Here is a 12,593-nt window from a genome sequence, read left to right on the forward strand (position 1 = left end):
ACTGATTGTCCGGCACTCACTAGTGAGATGACCCCAGTACCTCAGTTGAAAATGCAGAAATCACCGGTCTTCTGTGTCCTTCGCGCTGGTAGTTGGAGACTGGAGCTGTTCCTATTCGGCCATCTTGCTCCGCCCCTCCTTTTGACTTTGACATGAAGTTTGCATATTGTTAATCTTGTTATTTCTGAGGCAGAATTTTCCATCTGGTAATGTTGACAATGGGTGAAATAAATGATACTGTCTTCCATTTATTGAGCTCTTTCCATACTCCATTGTCTTTAAAATCACTATCTTGTTAAATTGTTGCAACAACCATATCAAATATCTATTATTTTTCCAAGTTCACATGCTAGAAAATGGAGTCTCAGACAGTTTAGGAGTACATAATGGCACAACTTCAAACCAGATCATACTTGACTCAAAACTCATGCTTTTGATACCTCAAAATGTTTTCTAATTAGTCAGCTGACAGCCTTGGAAGTACAAATACTCACCAAGGGGCATCTCTCTACTTTACTGTATCTTGACCCTAGAGGTTTGTAGAATCATGCCTAACACACATACCAGTTATTGACGTTATTTGCAGCCATAACAACCTGACAGCCCGTCTATGACAGTCCCCATCATTATAGCCTGTGAAATAATGTCATATATACATTAAAGTGACTTACAGTTAGTTTTGTAAGATTTCTCAGGATAATTGAAGGGATGGAAATTGTTAACTCATGACTTCCTTGCGGATGCAATTTGTAGTATCTAACTAAAATAAATATCCAGACGTCAATTTAAAATAAAAGTATTATTTTATTTGCTGCTTCCTAAAATCCAAGTTCTTTTGTTCCTTATTTTTTAAGTGGATTGAGGGGCATACAGTAAAGGGGGTAATAAATAACTGAAACTTAACATTGGCCCAGCTGGAGAGCCAATATTTAACAAAAATGTTGCTGGAATTCTAGTTGTTACTGTTGCCAATTTGGTGGGAAAGAAATAATTTTGGTTTGAACTAAAGGGAGATCTAAAAGTAATTCTGAAGGGCCAGTCTCTTCCTAATCCTTTATTTGAATTTACTCTAGGAGCTTCAGTAAGAAAAGAAATAAGAACAATATTTGAAGGATGGAAGGTCAAGGAAGTTAGTGCAATAATATTTCTGAATTTTTTGCCCTGTTGACTTTTTAAAAGATAAATGTTATAATATTTTTCTACATGAAAAATACATACACATTATATAAAATTTGGAAAATTTTTAAGATAAAAAGATGAGAGAATGAGTATCTTCCATGTTTCTGCCCCTCCAGAAGATAATTACTAGTCTCATTTTGATGTATTTTTTTCTAAGTATAGGTCTTTTTAAAAATGTTTTTACATAGCTGTGATCACATTGAAAATACAATTCATGTTTGTGAAGTGCACTTTGTAAATGACAATAACTGAAAGAATAATCAACATTAGTCTTGGAATGTATGATTGTGCTTTAGTCTGAATAACAATAGACTGGATATTCTGGGGGTTACTTCATTTAAATCTGGGAAATAACGCTGTGTGTATCTTGCTTGGGAAGAGTTAGAAAATTGTCTTGTGTTCTTATACTCCTAGTATCTCAGAATGCTTTATTTTGTCAAATGACAACTTAGAATATTCACTAAGCGGAGGACTAGGCCAAGGGCTATGACAGAAAATGTCAGGTTCCTGTGATCCCAAACACATATGATTGATTTTATCACCAAAAAACTTAAAAGTTCTCTAAGGAGAAAAGACCTAACTGAATTTATTAAACGCTTTTCATAACAGGAGTTACAAAAAAATTCAGATAATTATATACTTATTATATTTTGAAAATCTGAAGTATATAATTTAAAACTAAATACTACAATTTTATTACAATTAAAATAAATTATATTGCAAACTACATTCTCATAGAAGTGTTAGGTAGCATTAGGTAAATGTTTAAAAGAATATAATTAATAACAGGCATTCATTTCATGACATAAAAGGATTTTACTCTTCCAAAATTGGTTGCTTTCAAAGGTTGAAGACATAGGAGAGGCACAAAGATGCTTATTATAGAGTATTGTATAATAATGATAATAACAACAAAAAACAGAAAGTACCCAATGTGTTGAACAGGATGTTAATGGACAAATACATTACGTATTCATTTTCCATGGAATATTCTGGTACCATGAAATATGATGTTTAAAGAATAATTTTTAATGATGTAAAGTTTTTAAGCATTTTAAAAATAAATGCTTGCATAGTAATATTAAACGTTAAAAATATTTCAATGGATGTCCACTGCTTTTGCAGTGCATATATAAACAGTTGTTTTTAGAAATGAGATCTTATACCATACCACAACAGCCTGCTTTTCTATGTGCTTAATATTACTATTTTTTCCAGTCATTAAATATTCCTCGACAACACAATTTTTTAAAACCCTCGACTATTGAATTTTTTAGATGTTCCATACTTGATTCTGCCGATCTATTATTGGGTTTTCCGATCCTCCCTTTTAAAAATAATGCTTTGGATCTGCCTCTTTCACTCTTTCTCCCTCTCTCCTTCTCTCCCTGTATGCCTCTCTCTTCTTTTGTCTCACGTTCTTAAAGCTAAATTATTAGAAGCTGAATTTTTATATCAAAAAGTATATGAATTTTATGTATTTTGATTATTACCATTTTTTAGATTCAGATATTCTAAAAGCTTGTTTTTACTTTTAGTTGGCAGTGAATGATGCCTAAAAATGAAGACATTAACCCCACAGCAAAACATATTCTCAACCAATGCTCTTCAGCAAGGCAGAGCAGTCTCCTTGAATTTGGCTTCCATTTTTCTTGTTTTGTTTACCACAAATTTACCATGTGCTTGAATTGGAACCCTCATAATCCTTTCCATTTTCCCTGCTGTCCAAGAGCAGTGTGGCCTCTCCACGTGGTCTGTCTATACAAGCCTTCACAATTTCTCTACAATTCCCAGTTCTGCCAACAAGAATTTAATGCTTAACTCATGGGTACTTGTGTCTTCACTAAAGGGGAAGAGCCAGTCCAGTCACACATGTTTCCCCTGTAGTTGTGAACTATCTACAAAGGCTTTAGAGGTTCCTCTTTAAGTCCTTGAAGAGTCGCACTACATCACACAAGGTGTGGCAAATGCACATGCTAACCATCTCCACATTTGACCCCCAGTGAAGAATACAAAAATTGTCCTATATCAGCAACTTCATAAATGAGAGCTTTAAGCTGATGGTCTTTAAGCTGTTTTATATAAAGAAACTAATACCTTCTGGTCTGTTCTGAGGACTTCACAGGGTAATACCACCTTTGTGATACAAAACTATTCCAAAGAAGTAAGTTGTATGTACAGATATCTTCAGGGTAGGAGCCAATTCCAATGGTTTTCAGCATTCCACTTGGCTGGTGGCATGGTTTTAGACACAAAGCAGTTACTTGTCCTATACTTGTTGAACGGTATTGCTAAATGAACCTGAAAGGTGATCACAATAAATGCCTGTGCCTAATGGCAAGACTTACTCAGTCCAGCAGACCTTGTCCAGCAGCTCCTTCATTGTCATGTTGTCCCACTCTTCTGCAAGGGGAGCCTTCCATGGGGCATCACTGGGAATCTACATTCAGATGAGGATTCAAAGGAGAAAGACAAATGTAATTTTCTATTTTATTTTATTTATTTTTGTAATTTTCCATTTTAAATAACTATTCAAATAGTATTAAAAACTCTACCTTAAAGAGGAAAAATGTTAAGTTTTCCAAATTCATCCAATATTGCTTTTACTGCATAATCAATGCTGTCTATGTAGCTTTCCTATTATAAATCTGTACCACTCAAGCCATATTTAATTTGTGATAAAACTTCCTGCACAATAAATAGAGGCATGTTGTAACTGGGCTATTTCTAGATATGGATTCCTAAGTTACTAACTTCTAGAGAACATTCATAAATTTAACTGTTTAACAAGGATCACAGAGCTGCAGCAAATCATGTCTATGGAGCTTTCAGTTAAGCTTTATGTGTGTTCAGGAACAGAAAACCAAACACCACATGTTCTCACTCATAAGTGGGAGTTGAACAATGAGAACATATGGACACAGGGAGGGGAACATCACACACTAGGGCCTGTCGGGGGGTGGGGGGCAAGGGGAGGGAAAGCATTAGTACAAATACCTAATGCATGTGGGGCTTAAAACCTAGATGACGGATTGATAGGTGCAGAAAACCACCATGGCACATGTATACCTATGTAACAAACCTGCAGGTTCTGCACATGTATCCTGGAACTTAAAGTAAAAGAAAAAAAATGCTTTATGTATGATTACTTATGACTTGTTTGGGCATGGTGGTGAATCAAAGACCCAGAAGTCTAATTTTGCTATGTACCAAAGATTTCCAAAATTTGAAACATCTTTCCAAGAAGGCTGAGTGACACCCAATCTCCTGCCCACTCATCATTAGTATACAAATATCAATCTGTTTGACATCTTATTATTGCAGAGGTTAGAAACAAGTTCATTCATTCATTTCACAAATCTTTACTGCTACCGTGTGCTCACAATGTGCTAGGTGTTGGAGATATATTGTACTTTCTTTCTTTGAAGGACTAAACGTATTACAAAACAAAAAATACAAATATAGTCAAAGAAGCTTTACCTCTCGCCCCATGTCATCCATTGTCCTCCAAAAGTTGTTATGATCTAAGTAGGTAATTGGATTCCATACAGGTGGGAACGGCCCCCTGAAGGGGTATGATTTGCCCTGTGAGATACAAGATATTTAAAAAGGAAATATTTACTACAATGTAAAAGTAGATAATCTGCCAAATTGGTAAATGTCTGCAAGCAAAATCATGTGAATTATCAATATGTGATACACACTCAACTTTTTAGCTCCTTGTGTCCTCAGAACCCCACTTAACGTTTTAGCATAGAGATTTCCAGCAAAATTCCGTGTTAATTAAGTTCACTGCCACACCAACCATGGTAAAGAGGTTTCTCTCTGAAATTGGAGCCCTTAGCATATAAAATTTAAATACCGGTACATAAGTGGAGTTAACCTAAGGAAATCTTATTTGCCAATGGTACTTGCAAATATCTCAGAGTCAGGAGCCTCTGTGTGCCTGGAGAGTCAGAAAATTATAACTATAAGCATTATACAACTTAGAAGGGGATGAAAAATCAATCACGAGAATGCAACCATCTGTTAGAAGAACCACAAAACAGGGCCCAGAAAGCTTTCCCAAGGACTCAGATGTGCTAGGTAAACACAGGAGTTCCCAGAGATCAGCAAAGTCAAAGCAGAAAGATTAGACAACTTCAAGCTTCTCTTCCAGACATGTTTACACCACCCGGTTCTTCCCACAGGGATACCTCGATGCAGAAGTAAAGGGAACAAATCATTCTAAGGATTAAAAATAAATAATCTCTGGGAGGATTAACCTGCTGATGGCACTTAAGAGACATACACAAAAATCACTTTGGGTCAATCTGAAAACCCGAGTCAGAAGCCAGGCTGTGCATTCTGACAGCATCTTTCAACCGAATCAGAATAACTTAAAGTTCTCAGTCAACAAAAACTTCTGCAAAACTCTGAGTCATTCAACAAAGACGCATCTTCTGTTGATGTTGTAGGCAGAGAAACTAGAATTGTGGAATAAGAGATTTCATATTTGTTCCTGTATTAATTCTGTGGCCATGTTGGTCTTCTCTCTCCAACAAGGCCATAAGATTCTCAGGGAAAGGTTGAGATACAGCTTTTTGTTTCTTCTCACACATAGATAGATGATATAGATACAGATATAGATAGAGAGAGAGAGACAGAGACAGAGAGAGAAACAGAGACAGAGAGAAGGATTCAGATTTATTTTAAGGAATTAGCTCATGTTGTTTGAGAGGGATGGCAAGTCCAAAATCTGTAGGGTAGGTCACGGACCCAGGGAAGAGTTGCAGTTTGACTTCAAAGGTAGTCTGCTGGCAGAATTCCTTCTTTTCCTGGGAGACATCAATCTTTTTCTCTTAAGGACTTCAACTGATTGGAGAAGGTCCATTCACATTATGGAAGGTAATCTGCTTTGCTCAAAGTCTACTGATTTAAATATTAACCTTATCTTAAAAATAGCTTGACAGAAACATTAGAATAATGTTTGTCCAAATATCTAGACAAGTTGATATATAAAATTAACTGTCACCGTTCTTAATTAACACTATTGAGGTGTACTTTACATACAATGTATTCATTTTATTTTAGTTTAGTTTCCATTTTTTTATAGTTAAAAGTTATTTTAAAACATTTAACCTGCCATTAAAACTGTATATATTTATAATGCACAACATAATATTTTGAAATATGTATACCCTGTGGAATGGTTAAACTGAGCTAATTCCATATGCATTACCTTACATACCTATCATTTTGGGAGGTGAGAACACATAAAATCTATTCTCTTAGCAATTTTCAAGACTACAATACATTGTTTTTAACTAAAGTTACTATGTTGTACAATAGATCTCTTGGACTTATTTCTCCTATCTAACTAAAATTTTGTATCCTTTGACTAATACCTCCTCAACAACGTACCCACATTAAATCATTTAAAATGCAATTTGGGGAGTTATGACCCATGTATACACCTATGTAACTACCACTCCAATCAAGATATAAAATATTCCTATCTCTCAGAAAGTTCCCTCTTTCCCCTTCCCAGACAATCTCTGTCCCCTTTCTGGCCCTGGGAAATCACTGTTCAGTTTTCTCTCACTATAGATTGGTTTTGCTTGTTTTCACATTTTTTAATGGACTCATACAAGATGTACACCTTTGTATCTGGCGTGTTTTGCTCAGCATGATATTTCTGAGGTTTGTCCAAGTTTCCGTTTGTTCCTCTTTATTGCTAAGTAGTATCCATTGAACGGATGTACCATGGTTTGTTTCACCTGTTGATAACTATTTCTAGTTTTGATCTGCTGTGAATAAAACTGCTATAAACATTCTTGTACAGGTCTTTTTGTGTACATATATTTTTTCTTCTCTTGGGTAAATGCCTAGTAGGGGAATGGCTGAGTCACATGGTGGGTGTATGTTTAACTTTTTAAGTTTAATAGTGTTCCAAAGTTTTTGCACTGCTTTACATTACCAACAGCAATGCATGAAAGTTCTAGTTGATCAGCATACTGACACTTGCTGACTTTTCTTTTATGCTTTATGTTTTAAATATAGTTTCTATTTGTTTTACACATTTTTACAAAGTAATTTGTTTTACAAATTTTTACAAAATAACTTTGTTTTACAAAGTAATATTTGTTTTACAAAAAAAGTTGCAAAGACAGTACAGAAAGTTCCCATATACCTTTCACCTAGTTTTCTCTAATGTTAGCATCTTACATTACATGGTACATTGACCAAGACCAGGAGATCGACACTGGTAGATCACTCTATACTAAACTTCAGATTTTATTTGGATTTCACCCATTTATCCACTAAACATCCTTTTTCTGTTGCAGGATCCCATCCAGGATATCACATTTCATTTAGTTGTCCTGTCTTCTTAGTGTCCTACGGTCTGTGATAGTTTCTCAGTAGTCCCTCATTTTTCACAATCTTTGAAGTCTGAAGAATGCTGGTCAGTTACCTGGTAGAATATCCCTTAATTTGGATCTGTCTGAAGTTACTTTTTTTTTCATTTTTAGATTGGGACTATGAATTTTGGGGAAGACTATCACAAAGACCAAGTGCTCTTTTCATCATGTCACCTCAGAGGGCACGTGATATCAATATGACTTATCACAGATGATGTTAACCTTGATTCCTTGTTTAGGGTGGTGTCTGTCAGGTCTCTCCACTGTACAGTCGCTATTCACCCCTCTTCTATGCTCTGTTCTTTGGAAGAGAGTCATTAAGTTCAGAACACCCTCAAGAGGGGATGGTGGGAGCTAATCTCCACTTTCTGGAGACGGAGAAACCCCACAAATTTTTTGAATTCTTTTCTCAGGAAGGTTTTCCTCTTATCCCCTTTACTTGCTTATTCAATCATTTATTTATAACAGTGGACATATATATGTGTGTTTTATACCTTGTGTTATAATCCAACACTATATTATTTATTTGTTGCTCAAATTATTCTACTTCTGAGCACTCCTTCAGGTCGGCTTCCTGTGTCCCTTTGACATGCCCCCATCCTTTTGTCTGTTGAGCATTTATTTTCATTTCTGGCACTAGAAGATTCTCCAGACTCATCTTCTGCTTTTTTCTGCCCAAGTCCTAGGATCTGTCATTTGTCCAAGAAGCCTTTCCTTTTATCAAGAGAGTGGTATTTAGAAGCAACTTCTGGCTGCTGAGTGCAAGCTGATTTTGTTTTATAATCAGCTTTGTTGAGAAATAATTCATGTTCCATACAACTTGCATGCTGACCTGAAAACCTCCACTTATCCCTCCTCCATCAGAGTTCAATACATAAAACTTGCTCAGCAGAAACCTGTGGATTGATCCAGGGACTATTCTCCACGAAGAAGAAGTCAATCCCCATTCTAGCTCTGCCTCTCCTAAGATGACTGACGCAGAGTAAGACAGTTGCTTAATCTTCCAGGCCCCAGATATCAGTCTTTGTAATTCAACATCTATTGACTCCATTGTCTTCTTCCAGGAAGTATGCCCAGATTGCCATAAACAGTTGGGTTAGGTGGTCTTCTCAGTGTCCTAGAGCTCTCTGTTTCTCTTTCATCTGCCACTAACTCCACTGCACCAGTTTCATGCATTTACTACTCTATCTCATTCATTGGGCCCTATGCTGCAAGAGCATGGGCTCTGGAACCAGTCTCCCTGGGTTGAGTCATGGTCTGCCACTCACTAGCTGTGTTAAGTTGCTTAACTTCTCTGTGCTTCAGTTAACTCAGTAGTGAAATGTGATCATAGTAACTATCTTGGAGGCATGTTAGAAAGATGAAGTGTGTTGATACACGTAAGTCACTTTGAACAGTGGCTGGCATGTTGTTAGTTCTCAATCAGTATTATTACCGCAGCTTCTGCCATTGTAATTATAATCTTTGTATGCTTAGGACATGCTGGCAGAGACTGCTGGCACATAGTAGGTTCACAATGCATGCTTGATGTAATTTCAGCTGTGTGACCTTGAACTTGTCATTTATTTGACACACAATGTCCCGATTTCTAAACTGATCTTTTGTACTTTGGTTCCTTACGTTATAACTATCTATCCTACTTGTTTTAAGTCTCCCCTTGAACCCAGACCCACTCTGGTCTCTGCAGATCCCTATCAGCTGAGTAGTGCCCAACCCTGCCCCCTCAACATTGTGTTGTTGTACAAAGGGCGTGTGGGATGCACTTGTACAAAGGGCGTGTGGGATGGAACTTAAATAGCAAAGAACCAAATCAAGCTGCACACTGAGAGCAATGTGCGTCTATGACTGGTGTACAAAGTCATCCTTCTGGACTATCAGTATGGCATTGTGCCCACAAAGAGATAAAACCATAAGCAGTTGAATAGCCATACCATAAGTGGGAAGAACAGCATAGTTTTGCTTGAACATCCATTAATAAAAAGATAGAGAGGAAGAAATCAGTGTTCAGTCAAACAATTAAATTATTTAGGTTTTTTTTTGTTTGCTTGTGCTTGTTTTCACAAGCACATTGGTTCAGTCAGAAATCACCACCAGACGACTTGAAGAAGAGTGTGAGCCCAGCAGATGTGGTTAATTAATGTCTGTCTGTCACTGCCAGGGCCTGCACCGGCAACCATGATAGCTCCTGGAAACATAAAGACAATTCACCCAGAAAGTGAGAGCTCAGTCTGACACATGAGACTTGGCCTGGGAAAAGGTGAAGGACAGCTTTTAGAATAAGGCAGAGTTAACTAACTAACCATGACCTGCATGTGGAGCCCTGCCCAACAAAAGCATCCTGCACATCTATCTATCTATTGTCACAAGCAATTCAATCATACCCTCTTAGTTATTTTTAAACGTACAATCAAATTATTATTGACTAGAGTCACCCTGTTGTTCCATCAAACAGTAGGTCTTATTCATTCTTTAATTATTTTTTTTGTACCCATTAACCATCCTTACCTTCCTCTCACCACCATTTCACTATCCTTCCCAGCCTCTGGTAAGCATCCTCTACTCTCTATGTCTATGAGTTCAATTGTTTTGATTTTTAGATCCCACAAATAAGTGAGAACATGTGGTGTTTGTCTTTCTGTGCCTGGTTTACTTCACTTAACATAATGATATCCAGTTACATCCATGTTATTGCAAATGACAGGATCTCATCCTTTTTATGGCTGTATAGTACTTCATTGTGTATATGTACCGCATTTCCTTTATCCATTCATCTGTTGGTGGACACTTAGGTTGCTTCCAAATGTTGTCTATTGTGAACAGAGCTGCAACAAACATGGGAGTGCAGATACCTCTTTGATATGCTGTTTTCCTTTCTTTGGGGTATATATCCAGCAGTGGAATTGCTGGATCATATGGTAGCTCCATTTTTAGTTTTTTGAGGAACTTCCAAAATGTTCTCCATAGTGGTTGTACTACTTTACATTCCCACCAACATTGTGCGAATATTCCCTTTTCTGTACATCCTTGCCAGCATTTGCTATTATCTGTCTTTTGGATATAAGCCATTTTAACTGGGGTGAGATGCTATCTTACTGTAGTTTTGATTTGCAGTGAGGTTGAGCAGTTTTCCATATGTCTATTTGCCATTTGGATGTCTTCTTTTGAGAAATGTCTATTAAAGTGTTCTGCCCATTTTTTGATGAGATAATTAGATTTTTTCTTATAGAATTGCTTGCTAACATTTCTAAGCACCCAGAATTGGCACTGACACTGTCTTCTAATTGCACCATCACATGGGTGAGACTGGAGTGAGGTGCAGACAATGGCAATGTTGCATTTTTGGAATTTTCCAGCAGCACCACAGCATATGAAAGGCCTGGGATTGACCACATAGAAAGAAATGAGGAAGATGGGAGTGGTAGTGGCTGAGAAACCAGGCAAAGCCTGGCAAGAATAATAATAAGAAGCAATAATGACAATAAGTAGTATTGAGTGCTTACTCTGTTCAGGCCCTGTTCTGTGCACTTCATATATATTGACTCAATCTTCACAGTGACCCTATGAGATAGGCACCATGTTGTCCTTTTCAGATGAAGAAACTGAGGCATACAGAGATAAATAATTATATTTTGCCTAAGATCTCACAACTAGTATGTGGCAGCAGGATTTAAATTCAGACATTCAAAGACCAATGCTCTCAATCATGAAGCTTCCCAGCCTTTCCTTTCAATTATAATGATTGAACACTATTTGTCAGACACTGGGCTGATAGGTTTAAGTTAATTCATTTAATCCTCACAAGAACCCAGTGAGTAACCTGCTGATAGTTAGTTTCATCTTGCAGATGAGTTTAGTAGCACAGAGGGTTGAGTAACCTGTCCAAAGTCACACAGCTCGCATACTGCAGAAACTGAATTTAACCTCAGATTTGTGTATGTAGAGCTCACATTCTTTCTTCTTAAACAGCTTTATTGCAGCATAAGTGACATACAATAAATTGCACATGAGTAATAGAATTCAAGCTCTTGTCAGATTCTCTGCTCTATGAGCCACTTCTCATTTGGTTCAAAGACAGTCTCTGGAAGGCATTTAGATCAAGTAACCACTTGAGATTCTTACAAACTAGATAGAAGCGATTCATGGACTCAATGACCAGCCAGATCATTATTGTGGCTGTCCCTCCTGTTCCCATGCATGGCCTAGTCCAGTCCATCCTGGAATGGCTGTTACATCAGTTCATTCCTTCATTCAACAAATATTTCTTGAGTGCCTCCTGTGTGCCTGGCACTGTTCTGGGCACTGGAGGCACAACAGATAAAAGTCTGCTCTCGTGGGAGCTTATATTATAGTAGGTATAAACAAGGAAAAACTAACAAAACAGACACTACACAAAATAAATAAGAAAATCATGTAGTAGATTAGAAGGTGGAAAGTGCTATGAAGACAAAGTAGCAGGGAAGACAAAGAGGAAGTGTTGGCGGTTTGAGGTTGGTTGCAATTTTAATTAAAGTGATGCCAAGGAAGTCCTCAAGGAGAGGGTGACAGTGAATGAAGAGATGAAAGAGGTGAAGGGGGAAATTATGTGAATATCTGGAGGGGAGAAATGCTCCAGGCAGGCCGGGTGCGGTGGCTCAAGCCTGTAACCCCAGCACTTTGGGAGACTGAGACGGGCGGATCACGAGGTCATGAGATGGAGACTATCCTGGCTAGCATGGTGAAACCCTGTCTCTACTAAAAATGCAAAAAAATTAGCCGGGCGTGGCGGCGAGTGCTTGTAGTCCCAGCTACTTGGGAGGCTGAGGCAGGAGAATGGCGTGAACCCAGACTGAGCCAGACTCCGTCTCACAAAAAAAAAAAAAAAAAGAAATGCTCCAGGCAGGCAGAGGCCCTACTGAGTGTCGCATGAATGGACTGCACAAGAAACCAGAAGGGGGAAGCCTTGTCCTATCTCTTTTCCAATTGGGCTGTCCCCTTGCTCACTGGAACAAATTCAAGCTCTTGTACCTGGTTCTC

At 37.6% G+C, this 12,593-nt stretch overlaps 1 protein-coding gene across 2 annotated transcripts in view; it reads right to left on the bottom strand.

The window, feature by feature from the left end:
• MAOB (monoamine oxidase B) overlaps positions 1-12,593 on the bottom strand; it is a 120,142-nt gene that overhangs the window by 38,199 nt on the left and 69,350 nt on the right. For both annotated transcript variants that reach the window (XM_011938654.1, XM_011938655.1), the window contains 2 exons: positions 4,660-4,764; positions 3,528-3,619 (listed from right to left, as the gene is read on the bottom strand). In XM_011938654.1, coding sequence (XP_011794044.1) covers positions 3,528-3,619; positions 4,660-4,764 — 197 coding nt within the window. The remainder of the gene's footprint in view (positions 1-3,527; positions 3,620-4,659; positions 4,765-12,593) is intronic.

Source organism: Colobus angolensis, unplaced genomic scaffold, assembly GCF_000951035.1.
Source record: "Colobus angolensis palliatus isolate OR3802 unplaced genomic scaffold, Cang.pa_1.0 Scaffold176, whole genome shotgun sequence".
Taxonomy (NCBI): domain Eukaryota; kingdom Metazoa; phylum Chordata; class Mammalia; order Primates; family Cercopithecidae; genus Colobus; species Colobus angolensis.